The sequence below is a fragment of the Schistocerca gregaria genome, chromosome 6 (genome assembly GCF_023897955.1).
Source record: "Schistocerca gregaria isolate iqSchGreg1 chromosome 6, iqSchGreg1.2, whole genome shotgun sequence".
Classification (NCBI taxonomy): domain Eukaryota; kingdom Metazoa; phylum Arthropoda; class Insecta; order Orthoptera; family Acrididae; genus Schistocerca; species Schistocerca gregaria.
In genome coordinates this window covers 321537482-321565246 of record NC_064925.1, presented here as the reverse complement: position 1 = coordinate 321565246, position 27765 = coordinate 321537482, and the positions used below count along the sequence as shown (strand labels likewise).

The window sequence follows — 27765 nt, the reverse complement described above, 5'->3', positions numbered from 1 at the left end:
ACCTTACTTTCATACTACAGACCATTGTGCATTAAATCAAGTTACGAGATATTGGGAGAAAGATTACACCACAGCAAAGGTGAGCTGAGATCCATTGCTATGAAGCTGTAGTCAATTTTAGGTTCCCTTTGCCCATTAAACTTCACCTAGCTAATAACATTGAAGATAAAAGATAAAGAAATTATCATGTACCATATTAGACAGAAAAATAAGAAATGATAAGATTTGTCATAGTGGCAAAGAGCAGAACCACATGGTCGGAATATAGTAATACAGCACATAATTGAACACAGTAAAATTAATTAAATGAACAATGTCAGATGTAAAGCATGTATTTTTAAGAATATATCAGCAACGATGCCACCACTGCATGACAGTCTTGGGATGCCACAAATGCAAATTGTCTTGGCTTCCTGAGCGCTACATTTTTTGATTGTCATTTTGAATTATAATTCGTATATGCTCATATCTCTTACTGCACCAAATAAACACGTCCTTAAGATTGACTTGTGCACTATATTGTGCTCTTTGTGTACATTCCTGTTCTATAAATGTCAGCATTACCAGCCTTGGCAGTAGCTGTTGACTATTTCTTAATACCTTGTGTCCCTAGCTCTCAATCTGTAGAAGCTAGAAGACTTCAGCCACTAGTGTTTTACCTCTAGCTGATTACAATCTGTGATCAAACAAAACTGTAATGCCACAACAGTCATTGGCATATCATGTGTTTCATGATTGTTGACTGTATTCAAATTCTATCCCTATAATTAGCAAATTCAATATAGATGACCTATTGTATACATGAGCAGTGTGTTGGTTGCATTACAGAGCTTGCTCACTTTATATTACTTCACTCACTGTAGCAGTCTACTAGCAGGGCAGTAATAGTTTCCATCTCTATTAACCCCTCCTGTGAACATGAATGCGTTATGCAGGTCTTGGAGTTATTCGCGTCCATCTATAAAGTATTTACTGAAGTTAACGAAGGCTATGTTAGCCTAATGTACTCGATGAGGCCCCTTTAGCTACACTGTCTAAAGGATTGTCCTAAGAAATACCAAATTAAGATCAGCCTGAAGATGCCTAAATAAGGTGAAATGCGTAGTTGATAAATAAAAAAAAAGTAAAATTGCAACCAAGATTGTTTTCAACTAATACTAGGCTGGTGGAGTATTTACATGCATTGAATGCTGAGATGAGAATGATGATGTATTGCTGTAAAGAGTATGCATCTGAACAGATATGTTTGCCTTGGATGCCAAGGCGGTTTGGGAGGGAAGTTTGACATGGAAAGGATGGCAACTGCTGTTGTTTGTTGGTAGATTTAATGTGGATGGAATGTGTGTAGCGGGCCTTCGGAGAGGATGATATCACCATAAAGAAAAGTGGCATGGGATTCGGAATAGAACCATGTGAAATTTAATTGTGAGAAGGTATTCAGAGATTTCAGGAATTTTAACAGGTCAGTTTCACCATGATTCCATATGGTAAAAATGTCCGTACGGTAAAAATTTTCTCAGGGCTCCGCAAGTGAGCACTAGTACACCCACATGGCCTTAATTTACATTAATTTCTTCCATCTCAGCATTTCTTCACAGTAACTACTCTTTTCTTCACTCTGTTTTAGTTTTCTACATCTTTCATTGTCTTACCTGTCTATTTTTCACCACACCCCTCCCACCTCTGTTACGTATAATGCACTTAGCTTTTCATTTTTACTAACTCATACGTGATGTTTAAACAGTAATCTCTGTCCTGCATGTTACCCAGTCTTCCACCTTTAAGCTTGCAGTTTTTGAAATCTCATCTGATACAGTCCCCAACAATCAGTCTTTTCCTCTTGTGGCGCCGATGAAATTGATACCAACATCGATATGCATTCATCTTTGGACTCTAAGCATTATATTTGGCTGTTCCGCCATGTTCATGTCAGTTCTTTGTGATCCTTGTGTGTTAAGGTTAATAAATGAACTATTGCTAAATGGGTGTGTTATTGGTGCAACCAACCCGGTAATCCTCCTCACTGGTGACCCCGAGTTGTAACGCAAAGAATCAAAATCATCAGATGCAAGTTTTAAAATCTAAATGAAAGGCAAGAGCACTGGAGGCCCTCACTTAGCCTGCAGGATTGCTTCATTTTTGCATAGTTTGTATGTGGTCATTCATGTGGACAGACAGCTTGTTGGTTGTCATAGCCACGTGGAATGCAGCACAGAAACTTGTAGATCACATAACTCATGAAACAACTGTTGCCGAGCATGCTACCCAACACAATGTTCGTGATTTCAATGACTGCTTCACAACCCGTGCCATCTTGATTCTTCCCACCAACACCTGCTTTTCTGAATTGTGCAGTTGGAAACTATCCCTGCAGTAAATCCTACGTTCCCATTGCCCTGCTGACTTCAACCTTCCTTAGTCATTGTCCTTACCCATCTGGCCCTTTCCCTGTTCCCATTCCAGCACTACACAGCACTCTATTCCACCAATGCACCCAGTCTTTTTTACTTCTCTCCTTTTCCACTACCCCCCCCCCCCCACCCTCCCCCTCTCTGTTCCACCCTCTGTCTAATCTCCTGACTGCACCTAGCTGCTCTACCCTCTCTCTACCTCATCCCTGCACACTTCCACTAGTAACACTTTATGGTCCCCCACCCCTACCCTACCATCCTTCCCCCTCCCCACCCCAGCCGCCACCTAGTTGCCTCTCCCATAATGCGCTGCTTCTCGTAGTCTGGTGGCAGTGACCAAGGACAGTACTCAGGTTTGTGTATGTGTGTGTGTGTGTGTGTGTGTGTGTGCGTGTGCGCGTGTGTGTGTGTGTGTGTGTGTGTGTGTTGTCTATTTTCAACAAAGGCCTTGTTAGCCGAAAGCTCATTCTGTGACAAGTCTTTTTGTTGTGCCTCTCTGTGACCCAGCATCTCCTCTATATAGTGAGTATCAATTATTATTTTGATAATATGAACTTCCAATGCTCATTGGTAGCTGTAGAGCCAGTTCTCTAGTTGTGATGTGCTAGTCTGCATCAGTAATCAAATCCCATGTGATTCACCATGTTGCAAGCAGTACCTGTGAAAGGACGTCTCACAGATGGCCAGTCATGGAACACATTTCTACACTCTCTGTTCCTTCAACTCTCTTTACCCATCAACTAGCAGTAGTAACCCTATCATCTGCATCCTTACTGCACATAGCACAAAACATTTATGGATGTTCACGATGGTTTCTTTTTCCAGAACCAAGAATTCACCTGCAGCATGTTTCTGGTAACGTGTTTTGCATAGAAGTTACTTTGATGGTTCACTATAGTTCTGCCATCTATTGGAATTGTTCAAAGCTTCAGACATATACAGAATCAACAGCTGTGAAGAAAAACTGAGGCTATAGTTATTGAACAACCTAGTTCCAGTACTTTGTTATAGTACCCAAATGAATTGACATATATATATATATATATATATATATATATATATATATATATGAGTCAGTGCAACAATCCATTAAGTTTTTCACACATGAGTGCTAAGGTCAAGATCAGATATTAGGAAGCTAAATTTTACATGTATTATTTGTATTTCAGGCTGGAAGACCAAGTCCTTCAGAAATTAAAATTCAGGTTGAACATTTGCAAGAAACAATTGGTGAATCAGACATAATTTCCTGCAATGCTGAGGGCTCTACAAAAATTAACTTCAGTGTGGAGCTTAAGGTTTTTCCAACAAAACCAGCAGGAGTTGATGAGATAGTGTCAAATCCTGTACTACGTAAGTTTGGCATATATATATATATAGGATACTGTGAACATTGACTTATTTCAGGTTTGCAACTAAAATTTTGTTCAACATTTCAGTTACTGTTCTGGATTCTTCACAAAAACAAGTGGGCAAGGAATCACCGAAGAAGGGTGTGAAAGAAGTAAAAGTCTCGGTCTATGGTAGATCTAATTTAGATCTACTGCCTATTTTTTTAGGTACGTTCATGCACTTATCAGATGCACCTACTTCATTTTTATTTCATTTACATTTGTATCATGTTATACTTGAAAAGAATCTCACTTTTCTTCCTTCCCTTCAACTGGCCTTCACATTATGGAATAATTGCCAGCAAAAGGCAAGTGTTATGGTACAGTGACTTTCTGCAGTAATTTGGCAGTGGAAATCATAACATTATTTGGATGGAACGTTACAGAATGACAATAGCACAAAAAAAATTTTTGACACTAAGCTTTCCTTCTTCAGGAAAAAGGAAGGTGATGCAATGTTTTCTTATATAGGCATGGTTGGAGACTGTAGCTGTTATAAAAAATAAGTTGATGGTGCACAACAACCAGCCACAAACTGATTTTAATTTACTTTATTTCAAAAGTACTGATAAGGTTTCAATTTTTTTACAATTCATCATTAGACGTTTTTTTCATGCTTTCAACAATACAGATTACACATTGATTTCCTGTGATTTGCCCTAAAGACAAACATTAATTTACAAATTACAAACTGTAACCCGCCATGAACAATGGACCTTGCCGTTGGTGGGGAGGCTTGCGTGCCTCAACGATACAGATAGCCGTACCGTAGGTGCAACCACAACAGAGGGGTATCTGTTGAGAGGCCAGACAAACGTGTGGTTCCTGAAGAGGGGCAGCAGCCTTTTCAGTAGTTGCAGGGGCAACAGTCTGGATGATTGACTGATCTGGCCCTGTAACACTAACCAAAACGGCTTTGCTGTTGTGATACTGTGAACGGCTGAAAGCAAAGGGAAACTACGGCCGTAATTTTTCCTGAAGGCATGCAGCTTTACTGAATGATTAAATGATGATGGCATCCTCTTGGGTAAAATATTCCGGAGGTGAAATAGTCCCCCATTCAGATCTCTGGGCGGGGACTACTCAGGAGGACATCGTTATCAGGAGAAAGAAAAGAGGTGTTCTACAAATCGGAGCGTGGAATGTCAGATCCCTTAATCGGGCAGGTAGGTTAGAAAATTTAAAAATGGTAATGGATAGGTTAAAGTTAGATATAGTGGGAATTAGTGAAGGTCGGTGGCAGGAGGAACAATACTTCTGGTCAGGTGAATACAGGGTTATAAATACAAAATCAAATAGGGTTCTGGCGTTTGATGGATCGGAGCGTGGAATGTCAGATCCCTTAATCGGGCACGTAGGTTAGAAAATTTAAAAAGGGAAATGGATAGGTTAAAGTTAGATATAGTGGGAATTAGTGAAGTTTGGTTGCAGGAGGAACAATAATTTTGGTCAGGTGAATACAGGGTTATAAATACAAAATCAAATAGAGGGTAATGCAGGAGTAGGTTTAATAATGAATAAATAGGAGTGTGGGTAAACTACTACAAACAGCATAGTGAACACATTATTATGGCCAAGCTAGACACGAAGCCCACACCTACTACAGTAGTACAAGTTTATATGCCAACTAGCTCTGCAGATGATGAAGAAATTGATGAAATGTATGATGAGATAAAAGAAATTATTCAGGTACTGAAGGGAGACGAAAATTTAATAGTCATGGGTGACTAGAATTCAACAGTAGGAAAAGGAAGAGAAGGAAATGTAGTAGGTGAATATGGATTGGGGCTAAGAAATAAAATCGGAAGCCGCCTGGTAGGATTTTGCACAGAGCATAACTTAATCATAGCTAACACTTTGTTCAAGAATCATGAAAGAAGGCTGTATACATGGAAGAACCCTGGAGATACTAGAAGATTTCAGATAGATTATATAATGGTAAGACAGAGATTTAGGAACCATATTTTAAATTGTAAGACATATCCAGGGCCAAATGTGGACTCTGACCACAATCTATTGGTTATGAACTATAGATTAAAACTGAAGAAACTGCAAAAAGGTGGGAATTTAAGGAGATGCGACCTGGATAAACAGAAAGAACCAGAGGTTGTACAGAGTTTCAGGGAGAGCATAAGGGAACAATTGACAGGAATGGGGGAAAGAGATACAGCAGAAGAAGAATGGGTAGCTTTGAGGAATGAAATAATGAATGCAGCAGAGGATCAAGTAGGTAAAAAGAGGAGGGCTAGTAGATATGCTTGGGCAATGGAAGAGATACTGAATTTAATTGATGAAACGAGAAAATACAAAAATGCAGTAAGTGAAGCAGGCAAAAAGGAATACAAATGTCTCAAAAATGAGATCGACAGAAAGTGCAAAATGGCTAAGCAGGGATGGCTAGAGGACAAATGTTAGGTTGTAGAGAGTTATTTCACTAGGGGTAAGATAGATACAGCCTACAGAAAAATTAAAGAGACCTTTGGAGAAAAGAGAACCACTTGGATGAATATCAAGAGGTCAGATGGAAACCCAGTTCTAAGCAAAGAAGGGAAAGCAGAAAGATGGAAGGAGTATATAGAGGTTCTATATAGGGGTGATGTTATTGAGGACAATATTATGGAAATGGAAGAGGAGGTAGATGAAGATGAAATGGGAGATACAATACTGCGTGAAGAGTTTGACAGTGCACTGAAAGACCTAAGTTGAAACAAGGCCCCAGGAGTAGACAACATTCCATTAGAACTACTGATGGCCTTGGGAGAGCCAGTCCTGACAAAACTCTACCATCTGGCGAGCAAGATGCATGAGACAGGCAAAATTCCCTCAGACTTCAAGAAGAATATAATAATTCCAATCCCAAAGAAAGCAGGTGTTGGCAGATGTGAAAATTACCGAACTATCAGTTTAATAAGTCACAGCTGCAAAATACTAACACGAATTCTTTACAGATGAATGGAAAAACTGGTAGAAGCCAACCTCGGGGAAGATCAGTTGGGATTCTGTAGAAATATTGGAACACCTGAGGCAATACTGACCCTATGACTTACCGTAGGCAAACCTACGTTTCTAGCATTTGTAGACAGAGAAAGCTTTTGACAATGTTGACTCGAATACTCTCTTTCAAATTCTAAAGGTGCCAGGGGTAAAATACAGGGAGCAAATGGCTATTTACAATTTGTACAGAAACCAGATGGCAGTTATTAGAGTTGAGGGGCATGAAAGGGAGGCAGTGGTTGGGAAGGGAAGGAGACAGGGTTGTAGCCTCTCCCCAATGCTATTCAATCTGTATATTGGGCAAGCAGTAAAGGAAACAAAGGAAACGTTTGGAGTAGGTATTAAAATCCAGTGAGAAGAAATAAAAACTTTGAGGTTCGCCGATGACATTGTAATTCTGTCAGAGACAGCAAAGGACTTGGAAGAGCAGTTGAACGGAATAGACAGTGTCTTGAAAGGAGGGTATAAGATGAACATCAACAAAAGCAAAACGAGAATAATGGAATGTAGTCGAATTAAGTCAGGTGATGCTGAGGGAATTAGAGTAGGAAATAAGACACTTAAAGTAGTAAAGGAGTTTTGCTATTTGGGGAGCAAAATAACTGATGATGGTCAAAGTAGAGGGGATATAAAATGTAGACTGGCAATGGCAAGGAAAGCGTTTCTGAGGAAGAGAAATTTGTCAACATCGAGTATAGATTTAAGTGTCAGGATGTCGTTTCTGAAAGTATTTGTATGGAGTGTAGCCATGTATGGAAGTGAAACATGGCCAATAAATAGTTTAGACAAGAAGATAATAGAAGCTTTCAAAATGTGGTGCTCCAGAAGAATGCTGAAGATTAGATGGGTAGATCACATAACTAATTAGGAGGTACTGAACAGAATTGGGGAGAAGAGGAGTTTGTGGCACAACTTGACTAGAAGAAGGGATTGGTTGGTATGACATGTTCTGAGGCATCAAAGGATCACCAATTTAATACTGGAGGGCAGCGTGGAGGGTAAAAATCATAGAGGGAGACCAAGAGGTGAATACACTAAGCAGATTCAGAAGGATGTGGGCTGCAGTAGGTACTGGGAGATTAAGAAGCTTGCACAGGCTAGAGTAGCATGGAGAGCTGCATCAAACCAGTCTCAGGACTGAAGACCACAGCAACAACAACAACAACAACAACAACAACATTAGACTTTTTTTCATACTTTCAACAATACAGATTAGACATTGATTTCCTGTGATTTGCCGTAAGACAAACTTTAATTTACAAATTGCAAACTGTAACCAAATTGGTTGACCCACATATTTGTGTTGGAATGCAACTTACATTAAATATGCGTCTGGCACATTTGTATTAGCAGTTTTCTTGCAGTGCAATATATTCTCAAGGATGTTTCTATTTTCACAGTGACAAACGTTTCACTGTTTTGTGACTGAATAAAAGTGGTTTACAGTGCAGTGCAATGTTTGTGACTGAAAATACAAAAATCCTTGATAATGTACTTCATTGCAATAAAACTGCTAATACAAATGTGGCAGATGGACATTTCATGCAAGTTGCATTTATACACAAATATGTAATATTACCATTTTGGTTACACGTGTTTAATTTGTAAATTGTTGTTTATGCTAGGGCAACTCACAGCAAACCAATGTATAATCTGTACTGATGAAAAAAAATCTGATGATTAATTGTAAAAAATTCGAAACCTGTAACAATACGTTTTAAATAAAATAACCTAAAATCAGTTTGTGGCTGGTTGCTATACACCATTAACAATTTAAAGGAACTGTAGTAGTGGACTGACATTCAATGTTCAAATTTCAGGCTGTTGATAATGTCTGTTGGTAAATAATAAGCCAAATTTTACATCTAAACTTCCTAAAAATCACAAGGATCAAATGGAATCAAAAGATATCTTGAAACAAGGAAAAAAATACACAAACTTAAAAATGAAAAATAAAGTTCCACTATTACTCTGATGACTCCAACATTGATTATAAGCATAGATGTATTATTGTAGACAGATTCAAATATGTCATTGTTAAATAAAATGTATGAAAATTTGACAGTGACAGTTTAAATAAATGTTTAATTTCCTTACTGACAAATTTTTATAAAGTATTTAAGAAAGTAATAGAGTCAAGAGTAGCGTTGCATTGCACTTCAGAAACAACAGCAGTGTCAGTAACAGCAGAAGTAACTCCTCCAGCATTAGAACCAGCTCCTACAGCAGCAACACCATCTCCTTCACCAGCAGTAGCAGAACAAATTCCTTCGCCAGCAATAGCAGAAGAAACACCATCAGCAGCAGCAGAAGCAACTCCTCCAGCAGTAGAACCAGTTCCTAAAGCATCAGCACCATCTCCCACACCAGCAGTAGCAGAACCAACTCCTTTACCAGTAATAGCAGAAACTACTTCTCCACCAGCAGCAACTAAACCAACGTCTCCACCAGCAGAAACAGAACCAGCTCCTCCTCCATTATCTTCAGGGGTAGAAGAAAAGAACAGATCAGTCACAGTGAACAAAGTATCATCTTTGTCTCATGATGAAGTGGTACCAAATGATTTGGGAAAACATGTTATAAAACTTGTTGACAGTGAAGTGAAACAAACTTACAGCCATGTTTCAAGCAGACCCAACAAATTACCAAAGAGAAATGAATATTTTTTTGGATTATTCCAAGGAAGTCCAACCGCTACCTAACATAGATTCCAGGGCTGGAAAAACAATTAAATATTCTTCATTGCCCCATAAAACTGTACTCCTCCCTTCCTGTGACAAAAAGTCTATCTTATTTCTGCACATAAATATCAGGTCTCTAGAAAATAAAATTGATGAGCTTGGTATACTATAAAAAAGTGACAAAATGTATAAATGAACATTGGTTAAAGGAAGAAGATGTAAAAATGTATGTACCATCAGGTTTCAAATTAGCTACATACTACTGCAGACCCTGTGAATTATATGGGGGTTCATCCATATATGCTAGCAATGATCTAGACTTAATGTTTTCTCTTCTTGAAGTTAGTGACTTATGTATTAAAGGTGTTTTTGAAGCAGCTTCTTTGATTATACCTAGTATACAGCTCATAACTGTGTCTTTATGTCACACTCCTGAAAGTAATGTAGAACAATTTATAGAATGTTTAGAAAAACTTGCAATCAGTATACAAAAGTATACGAAATACAAAATATAAATTTTTAGGGATCTAAACATAGACATTAGGAAAATGGCAGCCAGAAATGTTAATTTAGTAAATATGTTAAGATCCTATAATCTCTTTTGTGCTAATGAAAGTCCTACAAGGCATTTCTCCTGTCTTGGCAATCTAATAACAAATTTATACAAATGTGGTTTTGAGCTTGGCTTATTTAATGTCGATTACCTGTCAGACCATAGAGGTATATGGTTGAAACTAATTACTAAAAAACCAAAGGAAGGCCAGGAACAACCTCAGTGTGTGAGACTGTTTACAGGTAGAAATATTAGCAAGTATAGAGAAGAATTTAAGTCTATAAATTGGAATACTATTATACATTCCTCCAGAAATGTTGATGAAGCCTTCAGCACAGTCCTCAAAATCATTTCTGAAATCTTCCATACATGCTATCCACTGGTTAAAAAACAAAAAAACAAAAAGTCAGGAAATCTAGCCACTCAACTTTACAGAAGTGGTTTTCACCTCAATTACAAAAACTGAGACTATTGGTAATTACTTGTCACAATAAGGTCGAAAAGGAATCAGTAGATAAAGAAACTTACGAAAGCATGAAAATAAAATACAGACCTGAAATTAAAATAGCCAAGTGTAAAGCACATGATGATTTCATTAAAAAATCACACAATAAATGCAAGGATGCATGGAAAGTAACAAACGCAGAGCTAGGTATTGATATAAACTATAAAGACAACACAAATGCTGGTAACATCACTGCTGATGATTTCAATCACTTTTTTATCAACTTCGCCAAACTTAGCCTCTCAAATCAGGGCAACCAGAATTCCAATTCTACACATACACCTATTTCTCATGCCACATCTGGCAGAAATTTTCAACATAACATTACAAACATACTGTCAGCTTGTAAATGACATAATTAAAGCAACCTCTAAATTAGCATCTCCAGATCTGAAGATGTTTATGGCCTGTCAAACTTTGTAATTAAAAAAATTGTAAAACGAAACTTCCTGGCAGATTAAAACTGTGTGCCTACCTTCTGGCAGAAGTAAAGCTGTGAGTACTGGGCGTGAGTCGTGCTTCGGTAGCTCAGTTGGTAGAGCACTTGCCCGCGAAAGGCAAAGGTCCCGAGTTCGAGTCTCGGTCGGGCACACAGTTTTAATCTGCCAGGAAGTTTCATATCTGCGCACACTCCGCTGCAGAGTGAAAATCTCATTCTGGAAAAAAATTGTAGAGCTCATATCATATCCTCTTTGCATACTGATAAACTGGATGCTCTCTAGTGGACGCTTTCCAGAATGTCTCAAAAAGACAGTTGTCATACCATTTTACAAAAAGGGTGACAAGTCCTGTATCAATAATTATAGACCAATTTCACTTGTGCCTATTCTCTCAAAAATAATAGAGTATTGCATGCACCTATCAGACAATAATATATTAAATGATTCTCAGTATGAATTCAGGTCAAACTTATCAACAGTCAAAGCAGTTGGAAACCTTATCTCTTTTGTACTAAGCTCATTTGAGTCTTAATTATCTGCTGAAGACATTTTAACTGACTTGTGTAAGGCTAATGTTTCAGTTAACCACAAATTATTATTAGATAAACTATGTTGCTATGGAATCAAACACCTGGAACTCTCACTAATTGAATCATACCTCAGCAATAGAAAACAAATTGTAAACCACAATGGCCAAAAGTCACTCTATGTATAAAACGAGGTGTTCCTCAGGGCTCAGTGCTTGGCCCTTTACTATTTATATTATTTGTGAATGACTTTCCAAGTAACTTACCCTGTACGAGGTGCATTCAAGTTCTAAGCCCTCCGATTTTTTTTCTAATTAACTACTCACCCGAAATCGATGAAACTGGCGTTACTTCTCAACGTAATCGCCCTGTAGACGTGCACATTTTTCACAACGCTGATGCCATGATTCCATGGCAGCAGCGAAGGCTTCTTTAGGACTCTGTTTTGACCACTGGAAAATCGCTGAGGCAATAGCAGCACGGCTGGTCAATGTGCGGCCAAGGAGAGTGTCTTTCATTGCTGGAAAAAGCCAAAAGTCACTAGGAGCCAGGTCAGGTGAGTAGGGAGCATGAGGAATCACTTCAAAGTTGTTATCATGAAGAAACTGTTAGCTCACTGTGCGGGTGCGTTGTCTTGGTGAAACAGCACACGCTGAGCACTTCCCGGATGTTTTTGTTGCAGTGCAGGAAGGAATTTGTTCTTCAAACCATTTTCATAGGATGCACCTGTTACCGTAGTGCCCTTTGGAACGCAATGGGTAAGGATTACGCCCTCGCTGTCCCAGAACATGGACACCATCATTTTTTCAGCTCTGGCGGTTACCCGAAATTTTTTTGGTGGCGGTGAATCTGTGTGCTTCTTTTGAGCTGACTGGCGCTTTGTTTCTGGGTTGAAAAATGGCATCCACGTCTCATCCATTGTCACAACCGACGAAAAGAAAGTCCCATTCATGCTGTCATTGCGCGTCAACATTGCTTGGCAACATGCCACACGGGCAGCCATGTGGTCGTCTGTCAGCATTCGTGGCACCCACCTGGATTACAATTTTCGCATTTTCAGGTCGTCATGCAGGATTATGTGCACAGAACCCACAGAAATGCCAACTCTGGAGGCGATCTGTTCAACAGTCATTCGGCGATCCCCCAAAACAATTCTCTCCACTTTCTTGATCATGTCGTCAGACCGGCTTGTGCGAGCCCGAGGTTCTTTCGGTTTGTTGTCACATGATGTTCTGCCTTCATTAAACTGTCGCACCCACGAACGCACTTTCGACACATCCATAACTCCAACACCACATGTCTCCTTCAACTGTCGATGAATTTCAATTGTTTTCACACAACGCAAATTCAGAGAACGGATGATTGCACACTGTTCAATTAAGGAAAACATCGCCATTATAAGTATTTAAAACAGTTCTCATTCTCGCTGCTGGCAATAAAATTCCATCTGCCGTATGGTGCTGCCATCTCTGGGACATATTGACAATGAACGCAGCCTCATTTTAAAACAATGCGCATGTTTCTATCTCCTTCCAGTCCGGAGAAATAAAATCGGAGGCCTTAGAACTTGAATACACCTCGTAAATTTATCCTCTATGCTGATGACACCACATTAGCTAATTCCAGATAGGATATAAACAAATTGAAGAAGGAAAGTGAAGAATGTCTCAAAATATCTAATATCTGGTTTAATGCTAATGAGTTAAGTAGGAACCATAAAAAGATTGTCAAGATAATCTTCAGTCTATGAAACAATAACACTGAGTTATCATCTGTTAAACTACTAGGAATACATGTTGACTCGAAATTTATGTGGGACACACACACACACAGATTATGTATGTCGAAAGTGTTCATGAGCTATCTACCTACTAGCCAAACTACACACAAGTGTTAAACAAGATTTATTACTTCATTCATACTATGCCTACTTTCACTGCCATCTACAATACAGCATTCTTTTATGGGGTAACTCCAAAAAACTTTTCACTTCACAGAAAAAAGCAATTAGAGGTATTTATGGAATCAGTGACAACAAGACCTCATGTGGACCTTATTTTAAAGACTTAAAAATTCTCACAGTCCAATCTCTTTACATATATTGTTGCCTATTAAACATAAAAGAAAACTTAAACCACTACACTATAAGGAAATCTGTTCATCAACACAATACTCAATAAACAAATATGATTGATATACCCACAACCAGGCTTAAGAAAACCCAATCTAGCTATGAATAGATAGGCATAAAATTAGTCAACACTTTACCTCTACAGGCTCAATTGGTTTCACTGGATATTTTCAAATCTAAAACTAGAGTGTGGATGAAGGGATATACCTTTTATAGTATAGAAGACTTTCAGAATAGTTGTAAAGGTGACCTAATTTATTGATAAACTAAGGCTTACAGTCATGTATAGATATGGGTTTAAGGGCAGCTATAAGCTAATAGGGTACAACACTGCTATATTTTTTACCATGTAATATTTTCTTATGTAAAACATAATGTTCAAACAGCTGTAATTCTTCTGACAACATCAATTGCATGTTAATGCTGAAAGATGGATTAAAAAAAAAATAGTTTACATAGTTGTCACAGTTTGGGTTCCACAAGTGCAACTCAACTGAGAATATCATATACACATTTACTCACCAAGTATTACAAGCTTTAAATAAGAAAATACATTTACTTGTACATGTTGTAACAATCTGTTAGTAAAGCTCAAGGTTTATCAAATTAATAACACCATAAACAACTTGCTTGAAGCATATTTAACAAAAAGGATGGAAAGAAATGATGAAATTTCAGTCACCAGTGAATCAGTAAGATACCTGTACATCACTACTCTGTATTGTCAGTCCCAGTAGTTGAAAAGATCACGGCATGTGTAGCAGCTGTGTATAACCTTCCATTCTGACAAGCCTATCCATTACATCACATGTCTCCTTGGATGTCACTTGCCCATACTTCCATCAGCAGCTCTCCTGACACCTTCAAGCAAACCCTTATCACTCAGCAAATGACAGAAAGTTTCTATATCATCTTCAGGGACAGTCAGAATGTAACCAATTTAGTGGCTACATTTAAATTAAGTTACTGCCTGTCAAAGATATAATTTAGATGTGTAACTCAGGTTTAATGCAGTTCCTCCACTTCAATTTTACATAGTGTAAGACTGTTTGTGACAAGTTCACACAAAAATAACATAGTCCAAACACACAATATACTTTTAAAAGATGTTAATAGAATTACAATGCATTTAAAACTGCTCAAAAACTGATGTAGGACTGACATTAAGACTGAGTAACCTGATTTAGCTTCTGCTGTTGCTTCTTAGATATGTTCCAACAATTACAAAGTCCCATGATGTATTGTTTAAATTGAACATAATTGAATTTACAATTAACATTTTTATGCTTTCATACTTCAGCTAACTGACAAAAGAAGGAAGTACAAAAATTTTCAGGAAAAAATAGGAAGTGCAGGGAAGCTAAGAGGAAATTCCTCTTGAAGTATGTGAAGAAATCAAAAAAGAAATGATTGTCAGAAGGACTGACTCAGCATATAGGAAAGTCATAACAGCCTTCAGTGAAATCAAAAGCAAGTGTGTTAACATTAAGAATACTATGGGAATTCGACTGTTAAAGACAGGGGAGAGAGAGGATGGATGGAAAGAGTACACTGAATGTCTCTATGAGAGGTGGAGTTGTCTGATGACATGGTAGAAGGAGAAACAATAGTCATTAGGGAAGAGATATGGGATCCAGAATTAGAGTCAGAATTTAAAAGAGCTTTGGAGGATTTAATATCAAATAAGGCAGAAGGGATAAAGAACATTCCCGCAGCATTTCTAAAATCATTTGGGGAAGTGGCAACAAAATGACTATTCACATTGCTGTGTAGAATGTATAAGACTGGCGATATACCATCAGACTTTTGGAAAAACATCATCCACACCATTCTGAAGGTTGCAAGAGCCAACTAGTTCAAGAACTGTGACATAAACTGCTTAACGCTCATGCATTTAACTTTCCGGCAAGAATATTATAAAGAAGAATGGAAAAGAATGGGAATCTTTTAGATAACTATCAGTTTAGCCTTAGGAAAGGTAAAGACACCATAGAGGCAGTTCTGATGTTGTAGCTGATAATGAAAGTAAGCCTTAAGAAAAATCAAGACAAATTTGTGGGATTTGTTGACTGGAGAATCGGTCAGCAATGTCAAATGGTGAAAAATGTTCAAACTTCTGAGAAAAATATGAATAAATTTTAGGGGAAGATAGATAATATACAATACATATAAGAAGTAACAGGGAGCAGTAAGAGTGGTAGACCAAGAATGACATGCTCAGATTAAAAAGGGGCTGTAGTCTATTGTACCAACTGTTGAATCTACACTTTGAAGAAACAATGGAAGTAAAAGAAAGATTGAAGTGCAGGTTAACATTCAGGGTGAAAGGATATCAGTGATAAACATTACTATCCCCAGTAGAAGTGAAGAAGAATTACAGGATCTGTTCAATGGAATGAATAGTCTAATGGTTACAGAATGTGAACTGAGAGTAAATCAAAGAAAGATGAAAGTAATGAGAAGTAGCAGAAATGAGAACAGTAAGAAACTTAACATCAGAATTTGTGATCACGAAGTAGATGAAGTCAGTGAATTGTGCTATATCAGCAGCAAAACAACCGATTATGAATGGAGGAAGGTGTGCATAAAATACAGACTAGCATGGGCAAAAAGGGTGTGGCGACTATCGACTCTACGAGTGATATATCTCTCTGACCCATGAGGACTTATTGTGCGCCGCCATATTGCTTTCCATTCTGTTGTGTGCTGCCGACTGTAAAAGACATTGTAAATATTCTCACATAATAAAGTTGTATTAATGCATGTTGGTGTGTTATTTAATGATTGCCACTGCACCGCATATCAGGAATAACCACAAGGGCATTCCAAGCAAAGAGAAGTCTACTAGTGCTAAACATAGGTCTTATAGGTCTTAATTTGAGGAAGAAATTTCTGAGAATGTATGTTTGGAGCACAGAATTCTATGGTAGTGAAACGTGGACTGTGGTAAACCTGGAGCAGAAGAGAATCAAGGAATTTGATATGTGGTGCTTATGATGAATCACATTATTATTTCTTTCTTCATTTTTTTCTTTTTATATTTGTAAACTATATATACACAAAGCCACAGATAAATTTATGAGTTGTTTCCTGACAGAGATAATGTTCTGATACGAAAAAGAGAAGAGATATGCTCCTCAGTCTATCAATTTCTGTATATTCACCTGTTTGGTTCTATAAGCGATAGTGATAGAACACATAATTAATTCTGAGATACCAGAATTTTTAAAAAATGTGTATTTCAAGCATGCATTAAAAGTATAAGAAAAAAGGTGTTAGGAAAGTAATGTTTTATTCATATATTCATATCAACCTCACCTGTCTGTTCATCATTTCACCCACACCGAGAATCCTGCATCGGGAGGTTCGGAGCAGTCACGAGGAATTTGCTCAAGCAGCAGAGGAGCAATCCTGCACTGGCATTGTTATAATCAGGACTATGCCCAGTGGAATTAATATGAAGCAGTATATAACTCAAAGTATGAATATTGAACTTAAATGTGTTGACATTGAAGGTCTTCTGCTATTAGTACCAGTTAGAGTTCACCCAGAATATGTGCAGAGATTTATAAATTACCTTCCAGTTTCTTTCAACTGTTCTTTCCATTCAATTTTTTTCAATTATTCAAGCACAAATTATTAATCAGTTTCCATTATTTGCCCACCCACTTATGCTACAGAAGAATGTTGGAAATAAGATGGACTTATACAGTAAAGAATGATCAGGTTCTCTGCAAAATCAGCAAGAAAAGGAATATGTGGAAAACACTGACAGGAAGAAAGGACAGGATAGTAGGACAGCAGTTATGACACCGGGGAATAACTTCCATGATACTAGAGGGAGCTGTACAGGGCAAAACTGTAGGGGAAGAGAGATATTGGAATACATCCAGCAAATAATTGAGCACATAGACTGTAAGTGTTACTTTTAGATGAAAAGGTTGGCAAAGGAGAGGAATTAGCTCAAAGCTGCATCAAACCAATCAGAAGACTGATGACTCAAAAAAAAGCAAAGCTTTCATAGAACTGGTTATGGAATTGAGCCTACAATATTCCTAAAACAACTAGTATGCCAAAATATCATTGTATTCATATTAAAATTTCATGAAATATGCATCAATAAAAATGTTATATCTGGTAATTACTTTATATCTGCATTGTTCCTAACATAAAGCTTATGTCTTTGCAGTGGACTCTATCATAATTGCTAGTACTCTTCTATGTATTAACTGTGGATGGGATAAGTTGTCCTTATGATGACAAATTGTTTGATGTATTTTTGATTTATAGTGCAGTATCTCCATAAAATTATCTGAGTTGAGTTGGTTTGATTTCATTGTAAGTCATCTAGTTTCCATTTATACAGTAGATAAGCAATGTTACTGTTTAAACTTGTGTATGCATATAGCTTTGTGTAAACAATGCATGATAGTATCATCTCTGGTATGTGTGTAACAATTTGCTTTATTTAATACTGTCCTATTGTGCTTCATCATACAGTGAACAATTCTTCTCTTATTCCATTGGATTTATTTTTTAATGTCCACTAATATTGGCCTTATGAATCTCTGAGTTCAGTACTTGGCTTTATTTTAGTATTTATCAAAGTATTGGTGGAGATTTCGAGTTAGATGTCAAAATGTTCAGGATTCATCAGTTCCTTTCACAATCTCTCTTGTATACCCTCCTACCATTATTTTCTGGGGAAAGCTATCTCAAAATCCTCATACTAGTTACATAGATGTGCTGCTTTGGCAGCCTACTTTGTGGCACCAACTTGCATAAATCCACCAATAAACATAATCCTTTGTTTGTTGTTATAATTATACAGTAGCACACCCTGAGTGACTTAAGAAAAAGAATCAGATGCTGATCTTTCCTCCATGCTACAAAAGTTTTGAATTGTCAGTGTGTGAATATACTGTCCTCTAACAAGAATAGGTCACTACATGTGGAACTGACTTTTTGAAACCATCTATGCGGTGATGTAGGATGGAGGGTGGGTTCCAGGCACCGCACCCTGTAGCCATTCACACTGGTGGGCCTTTGTTTATAATAGAAAAAAAGGAAGATAGAGAGGAAAAAATTAAAACATTTAAAACATAAATTCTTGTTGCACTATTGCCAAGTGATACACATGAAGACATAAACAAAAGAAGGTATTATAAATAAAATGAAATTCAAGCAACATGAGGAACAGAAATTAATGAATGTAATAATATGGATGAAAATATAATTCAGTCTTTCTAAGAGGACCAAATTCCAAAAAGAAGGGATTTCTTGTATCAAAAAATAAATTTTTGACAGCACTACATCACAAACACAAATAGATTATTTCATCTACTTTGTTTTTTAACCATTAGGTCAACTTTTCAAATGTTTTATATATTATGATAGATAAACAAAAATAATTAAAATCACATGCACAAAGATTCCAATAATTCGTTTTTTGAGACAGAATAAGAGCAAATGAAACAGTTAATGCCATCATTACAGTGATGTAGCAAAGAAAAAGAAATTTTAAAAAATACATTTAAACCAATTAACTGAATGAATGCAATGATGAACATTATTTCAATGAAGATCAATAATAAAAAATTCTATCATACCTGGTGAGATTTGAATCCTCAACCTTATGCACATGAAGAACATGCCTCAGCTGCCTTGCCACTATGTGTACTGCTATCTTATTTATGGCTCTATAGCATCATATGATATTCAGAATGTTTTCATTGATTATTTGTAAGTGAGGGTGCACTCAGGTGAATGGCTACTGGGTGTGATATGTGGGACCTTTACCTACATCACCATCAAAACTTTGAACACCACCCTTGGGGATCTCTCCTTTTAAGAAGTAAACTGAGAAACTGGGTTCTGTTGTAGGTCTGGTCAGTGCAGCAGACAGTGGAACCTCATCTCTGTTTCTGCAAACCAGCGTAATCTGTGACTGCTCTCAGCTGGGGTGAAGCTGTCTTCAGTGCCATAGAAAAAGTGCTCTCCAGAATATTTCACAAGCATCCCCTGCCATTCATGTGGACTTCCAACTGTTCTGACTCATTTTGAATGGTTTGCACAACACACTGAATATTCCCAGCTGTATTGTGCAGAGTACTCACTTTTGAGTTTACGTCTAAAGTAACACTATTAAATCTAATGCCTGCAGATTGTGCTACTTCCTGTACTTGCTCCTGAAGTGTGTTAATTTTGCTCACAGATTTAGTTTTAAAATCTTTCAACCTTTCTTGCCATTAATTCATCTAAATGCCTATCCCTTTTCTTTTTCTTCTTTTAAATAGTGTTTGAAAGCCTGTTTTATTGCCTTGTCCTATTCCTCATTTTGTGTTTCCTTTCAAGGTATAAGCTCTTCATCAAACATATGACTTAACTGCTGATCTTTAGCAGTGCTCCACTGTTCAAACTTGTCATTGATGTAAGTAGAGAAGTTGTGTGCTTTAGCTCCTATTTCTTTCAGAATCTCTTGAATATTTACTGATCCTGTGATGATGTTGCACTAATTTTATTGACTTCCTCAGAAATAGCATGGGAATTGCAGACTTTTCATGCATAACTGATTTGTCATCATGAGTAAAGCCACTTTTTGGGCAGATCTTTTAGCCATTTTCTTTAAATAATTCTACTGATCTCCAATGTAATTGCTAAACTTGTGGCTCATAAATATTTCACTCAAAACACTGCAAATCAAAATTAACATTCTGTTGAGTTGTTTAAAGCTTTGCTTGTGTAAGTGATGATGCTCTATTCTAGGCTGTAATATGGCTGATGGTCATTAGGAAAAAGCTTCTACTCAAAACTGACATTATCTAAAATGTCCAATATTAAATCTTCAGTATCTTACTGCTTGCATTAACCACTGCAACTTAAAAGTTTCAACTTGCCTGCCTTTCTCCAAAACTGTTTGGTTGCATAAAATTCAATTTTCCTCTTGAATTTGATCTGGTAATTTTAATATTTATATGAATCTCCACAGATTCTTCATGTTGTCATTTTCTACATTTGGTATTTTGATTGCATGAAAAAGAAAGTTTCATGGTATTAGAACAGTAATAAAATATTTTAATGATTGCAGTTGTTGCTTTCCCTTCTATTTTTTTCCCAACTTCAAGTCCACTAATTACTGCTAATTGGGCCCTGTAACAGTTACCTGCCAATCAGAAAAGAAAGGATGATTAGTGTTTAATGTCCTGTCAACATCAATGTCATTAGAGATAGAGCACAAGCTCGGACTGTGACAAGGAAGGGCAAGGAAACTGGCTGTTCCCTTTCAGGGGAATCACCCTGACATTTGCTTGCAACAGTTTAGGGAAGTTACTGAAAAACGAAATCTGGATGGCCGGAAGCAGATTTGAACTGTTGTCCTAGATTTGAACTGTCATCCTCCTGAAAGTGAGTCCAGTGTGCTAACCACTGAGCCACCTCACTCAGTACCTCCCAAGCAATCTGTTAATATTAAGTCGATAAAAAATTTTACATATTCAATTAGCTTTTTATGACTTCTTCCACAGTCGGAAAATGATGCTGCTGATCTCTGGAAATAGAAGCTGAAAATTCTTACAAATTTTAATCTTGACGTTTTAGCTTAATTAAATCACAATACCAATGACAGTTATGAGTCTGACTTACATTTTAATTTTTCATAGGGCAAAATGAGAGATTTACATGCCACAAGATGTAAAATTTCTAATTTTTCAAATTTGTGATCCCCTTTTTTTCAGTTTTGTATGGCAGACGAATTTAGGTGTCTTGCAGAGATACAAGTTTCCAACACAACTTATCTAATCCCTGTTGATGCCAGCATGTGTAGTCAAAACAGTACAGGCAAATACACCATCATAAATGAAAATCATATTTAAAATGACCCAAGGATGGTACAAGCTGCTATATATATCTTAAGATACTTCCTGCTGGTGGTCTGTAAACTATCATGGCCTCACTGTGCTGGTACCGCATAAGGCTGAAAGCGAGGTGGAATTGTACTCATTACTTTTCCTGTGGGCATGTAGCACTACTGTATGGTTAAATAATGGTGACATCCTCTTGGGTCAAATATTCTGTAGATAAAATAATCCTAATTTATTGCTCTGGGTGTGGACTACTCAGAAGGATGTCATCATCTGAAAAAAAACTACATTCTTTGGGTAGGAATGTGGATTGTTAGATCCCATAGTCTGTTAGATAGGTTAGAAAATTTAAAAAGGAAAACATACAGATTGAACTTAGATATAATGGGAATTGGTGAAGTTCAGTAACAGGATGAACAGGGCTTCTGGTCAAGTGAGTGCAAGACTGTAACTACAAATTCAAATAGGGGTAATGCATGAGTGAGTGTAGTAATGAATAACAAAAGAGGAATTCACACAAGCTACTGTGAACAGCACAGTGAATGCATTGCCATAGCCAAGATAGACATGAAACCAACACCCCCACAGTAGTAGAAGTTTATGTGTTCACTAGCTCCACAGATGATGGAGGAATTAAAAATGTGTATGATGATATGAAATAAATAATTCCGATGGTTAAGAGAGAGGAAATTTTAATTGTGAGCGGGAGAGGTGGGGGTTGAAATTAAACAGTAGGAAATGGAAAAGAAAGAGAAATGGTAGGAGAATATGTACTGGGGGAAGGAAATGAAAGTGGAAGTCTCCTGGCAACATTTTGCACAGAGTATAATTTAATCATCACTAACCATGAAAGAAGAGTGTATACATTGAAGAAACACAGGAAGGTTTCAGATTGATTATACAATGGGAAGACAGAGATTTCAGAACCATATTTTAAACTGCAAGAGTTTTCCAGAGGGAATGTGGACTCTGACCATAATTTATTGCATATGAATAGAAGAAATTGCAAAAAGGTAGGAAATTAAGGTGAAGGGACTTGGATAAGTTGAAAGAAACATAAATGTTGAGAGTATCAAAGGTAGCATTTGGCAATGATTGACTCAAACCTTGGAAACCAGTACAGTAGAAAACAAATGGGTAGCTTTGAGAGACTGTGACGTTGGTGTGCCTTCTTTTATTCCTTTGTTTGTTGTGTTTGGTGTCGACGTACCTCTTTGTGGTACTGGCTGAAAAAATGGGGTGGAAGTGCAGTACTGTCTACTGTAGATGATGTAGCTGACAGTTGAAAATTTGCGTTTCGCAGTGCTTTACTTTCATTGTTCACAAACCCCCAATAATACACAGTTATATGTGACCAGCACACTATTGTTTTAACTTTCCATAAGTGTCATTAATAGTTTGCTAGCAAACCTCCACATACTTCTACAGTAGTTTACTATAGAACACTTATGGGCAGTAAAAACCTAACCACACAGTTCACAGTTCTTGAAGAATAAAAAGGTACATATGGAGCAGACACTGTCATTGTTTTAACACATGGGCTAATTGTGTTACACTTGTGGCATCTCAGGCATGGAGCACCCTCTCTTTGACTCTGACCTCTTTGAACTGCTTTTGTTCTATGTCTCTCTCGGCATGCAACTTGTGTACTGCCATGTTTTGTTCCTCTTGCTTCATGTATAATAAATGCATTTATGATATTTAAAATGTGTTATTACCACTCAGTATTACATGATAACCACAGTGATGACCTCGACATTGTCATCATATGATTGCAAGTTATTTTGTACTTCTTTTCATCATTAACTGATTTTGTGTGCCAGACCACATTTTCTTCAGAACAATGCATCTACCAGTGTCTTTCGGTGTCAGTGCCAAGCATCCTATTAACTGTGCTTGTGAACATGAGTGGTTGAGTGTACCTAATGCGCATTTGGTTAAAACTGAACTAATATCTACCCACTGTGCTGGTACCTCACTACTTACGGGGATGCCACAATAAATTGTTGCACAACTTTACACAAGCTCTCCTTTGAACCTTGCAGAACTAGCTCTCCTGAAAGAAAGGATATTGTGGAGACATGGCTTAGCCACAGCCAAGGGGATGTTTCCAGAATGAGATTTTCACTCTGCAGCAGAGTGTGCGCTGATATGAAACTTCCTGGCAGATTAAAACTGTGTGCCGGACCGAAACTCAAACTCGGGACTGTTGCCTTTTGCGGCCAGTGCTCTATCATCTGAGATACCCAAGCATGATTCACACCCCGTCCTCACAGCTTTACTTCTGCCAGTATCTCGTCTTCTACCTTCCAAACTTTATAGAAGCTCTCCTGCGAAACTTGCAGAACTAGCACTCCTGAAAGAAAGGATATTGCAGAGATGTGGCTTATCCACAGCCTGGGGAATGTTTCCAGAATGAGTTTTTCTCTCTGCAGCAGAGTGTGTGCTAATATGAAACTTCCTGGAAGATGAAAACTGTGTGCTGGACCGAGACTCGAACTCGGGACCTTTCCCTTTCGCGGGCAATTGCTCTACCATGTCTCCGCATCATCCTTTCTTTCAGGAGTACTAGTTCTGAAAGGTTCGCAAGAGAGCTTCTGTAAAGTTTGAAAGGTAGGAGATGAGGTACTGGCAGAAGTAAAGCTGTGAGGACGGGGCGTGAGTCATGCTTGGTAGAGCACTTACTCATGAAAGGCAAAGGTCCTGAGTTTGAGTCTTGGTCCAGCACACAGTTTTAATCTGCCAAGGAAGTTTCATCTTGCACCTACCCAAACGATTCTGGTGGGCACGTTTAGGGACTAAACCCCCCCCTCCCCCCACCACGTTCCTTTACAGCGCCTACGTCCGGTGCCGCACTACTCGCTTTAGTGGCACGACGCCTCTGCACCACTGACTTGTCATCGGGCACTCGCTTTCTTGTCAACACCAGTGCCGCTGTCACCATTATCCCAAACAAGGACACAGGCAACATACTTTCACCTCTTAACCTCCCTTTGATTGCGGCAAATTATTCTTCTATTGCGGTCCTTGGCCCCATCATGATGTCGCTTTGCCTATTGCCAGGCACACCTTCTCTTGAGCTTTCCACTTCGCCGACATGGATGAACCTGTGATTGGGTTGGACTATCTGCACCATTACAAACTTTCACCAGACCTGCAGGCCATTGTGCTACACCATGCATCTGGTTCTAGTGTTCTGTACTCAAACGAGTTCAGCCCAACTTCGCTCTCTGCCTCCTTGGCTACACTCTCAACATATGTATCTCTGCTCAAGCACATTACTACACAACTCTCTGATTTGTAGGACATGTGCACACAAATTGACAAACTCCACAACCACATTGCTTCTGCTTCTGCTGAATTGTCACACGCATGGCGTACAATATGTCACCAATCTGTAGAACTGCAACAAGATGACCCAGCACATGCCTCTACTGTGTCTTCTCACCAATCTTCTCCTGTGTTGATTGTTCCTCTGCCTGCTGTCATTTCTTCACCACTGTGGACGAATATACAAGATGCAACCCCATGCTCCACTCCTGTACTGCATCTTCCATCGCCGACTTCACCTGACACACTGCCTACGCCACCCTGGTTCAGCAAGGTCAGTGAACCGACATTGCCTGTGGACCCCTTCCTTCCCCCTCTTGCCAACCTCCCTTCGTGAGTATCAGCCATCAGCAGAGGCATTTGTCACAGGATTTGCACCACAGATAGTGTACCTGTATGTTATAAGGCCAGGCGCCTTAACACTACCAAACTTCTATGCACAAAGGAAATCGTTCAGGATTTGTTGGCTTCGGTAGTGCTCCACCCCTCCAATAGCAACTGGTCTTCACCTATCCACCTTGTCCCTAAAAAGGATGGGTCCTTACACATGTGTGGGGACTACAGGTCTCTTAATGCTCACACAATTATCGATAACTACCACAGTCCTCATATCTAGGATTTCACGCAATTACCACATGGTTCTAAGTTTTTCTCTGTTTTAGATTGTTCGAAGGCATATCATCAAATTCTTATGCATCCTCTGGATATTCCAAAGATGGCCATCATCACACCCTTTGGCCTATTTGAATACTGTCACATGCCTTATGGATTGAAAAATGCTGTGCAGACGCAGCAGTTCCTTGATTCCATTTTGCTACCTTTGCCATTTGCCTATACTTATTTAGATAATATACTGATAGCTTACTCCTCTGCTGAGGAACATCAGGTTCACCTAGATGCAGTCAATTCAGCCTTTGCTGCCAATGGCATGGTGATCAACCAAGATAAATCTCAACTCTGTTCCACATCTATTACATTCCTAGGCCATACTGTCTCTGCTGAAGGCCTCTGACCGACGAGTTCTCTTGTTGAAACCATACTTGATCTCCCTCTTCCTGAAAATTATGCTCAGCTCCATCGTTTTCTGGGTAAGGCAAACTTTTAGTGCCGCCGTATTCCTCAGGCTGCCTTCGTCCAAGTGGCCCTCACCAATGACCTCTCTGGCAGAAATACCACAGGGAAGCATAAGTTGGACTGGACCAAACCCGTGCTCGATGCATTTGGTAACCTTAAAACTGCTCTCGCCAAAGCTGTTACACTCGCCCAACCTGACCCTGAGTCCTGTGTTTCAATCATGACTGATGCCAGTGACTCAGCTGTAGGCGCTGTTTTACAACAAGAAACTGACTGAGAGCCAGTGTAAGTGGTCAGCTTTCGATCATGAGCACGAGGCAATTAAACACTTCGGTAGTGACCTCGAGGGGTGACCTTTCATGATCTACTCAGATCATAAGCATCTCATGCACGCTATTCGTAATCCGGCTAAGGGCATTCCACCATGGTGTTTCTATCATATGGACTATATCTGTCAGCACTTTCCTGATGCATGCTATATCCACAGCATGGAGAACGTGGAAGACTACCCATGGCGCATCTGTGTGCTAACTGCAGCACTGAACTTAGAAGAGGTTGCCCCACTTTTGGCTGAACACGATGATATACAGCAATTAATTTTGGACAATGAGTCTTTGCTCTCTGTCCAACCCCACATCCTACACGAGTCAGTAACCCTGGTTCTTTGCGACATCTATACAGGCACTCCCCACCCCCTGGTGCTTAACGCTCTTAGATACAGGGTCTTTACTGCTTTGCACAGCTTGGACCACCTAGTAATGCAGCCCATGACAAGGATTGTTACTGAGCACTTCATCTCGTCCAGCGTGAAGCACAACTGTCACACTTGGACCCGCGCGCGTATACCTTGCCAGCGTAGCAAAGTCGGCAGGCTTGCTCATCCAGCGTAGCAAGGTCGGCAGGCTTGCTCAACCTCCATTAGGCAAGTCTGACGTTCTAAGAGGATGCCACATTGACATTGTTGGCCCCCTACCCCCTTCGAAGGGGTACAGATACATCTTATCAATTGTCGACTGCGTAACCCTCTGGGTCGAGGCAGCCCCCCTCATTGACATCTCAACCGAGACCATCACTCATTCTTTTGGATCCATGTGGGTCATGTGGTTCAGTTGTCATCTTTCCCTCACAACTGACCATGGAGGACAGTTCGAGTCCATCCTCTTTGCATGGTTGTGTGAACTCTGCAGTGTTGCTAAATTCCATACCACAGCCTACCATCTGCAGGCGAACAGCTTGGTCAATCGGTGGCACCACACCCTCAAGGCCATGCTTATGTGCCATGGTGGCTTATGGTCTGAGGCCCTCCAATGAGTCCTGCTGGGCATCCACTTGGCACATAAAGGAGACTTTAATGCATCGCTCACTGAGTTTTAATGTGGCGCTCCCCTCCTCCTTCCAACAGAGTTCATGGAGGACTCACCGTCGGCCAATACTATGGACCTTCCGGTCCTGGTGGAATGGGTTCGTGCCCACGTCGCATGCCTCCACACATAAAGGAGACTTGCATCCTGTGAATTTGTGATGCTGCACGACAACTCCATGCGAGCGGCCCTGCGACCACCTTATTCAGAGCCTCACCAAGTGTTACGTCGAGGTGTGAACACGTTTGTAATTCATCTACATGGATGACCATGCAGTGCAGTTTCCGACGCGCCTACTTCTCATGCTGGCCACCACCTACACCTGCCAGGCTGGCATGAGGAATACGATTTCAAGTGATGAAGCTTCCCTCCGCCATGCTCCGCACTGCTGGGTGAGCTGGGGTCTTTGAAGTCTCTGGTACAGAGTGCCCTATCTTTGACTCTGACCTCTTTGAACTGCTTTTGTTCCATGTCTCTCTTGGTGCGCAACTTGTGTACTGCCATGTTT

The 27765-nt window shown here is 39.1% G+C and overlaps 1 protein-coding gene across 1 annotated transcript in view; it reads left to right on the top strand.

The window, feature by feature from the left end:
* The first annotated feature begins 1474 nt into the window (after positions 1 to 1474).
* The window catches only part of LOC126278868 (uncharacterized), a 68083-nt gene continuing 41792 nt past the window's right edge, over positions 1475 to 27765 (top strand). The window contains exons 1-3 of the mRNA XM_049979142.1: positions 1475 to 1504; positions 3581 to 3764; positions 3851 to 3970. Coding sequence (XP_049835099.1) covers positions 1475 to 1504; positions 3581 to 3764; positions 3851 to 3970 — 334 coding nt within the window. The remainder of the gene's footprint in view (positions 1505 to 3580; positions 3765 to 3850; positions 3971 to 27765) is intronic.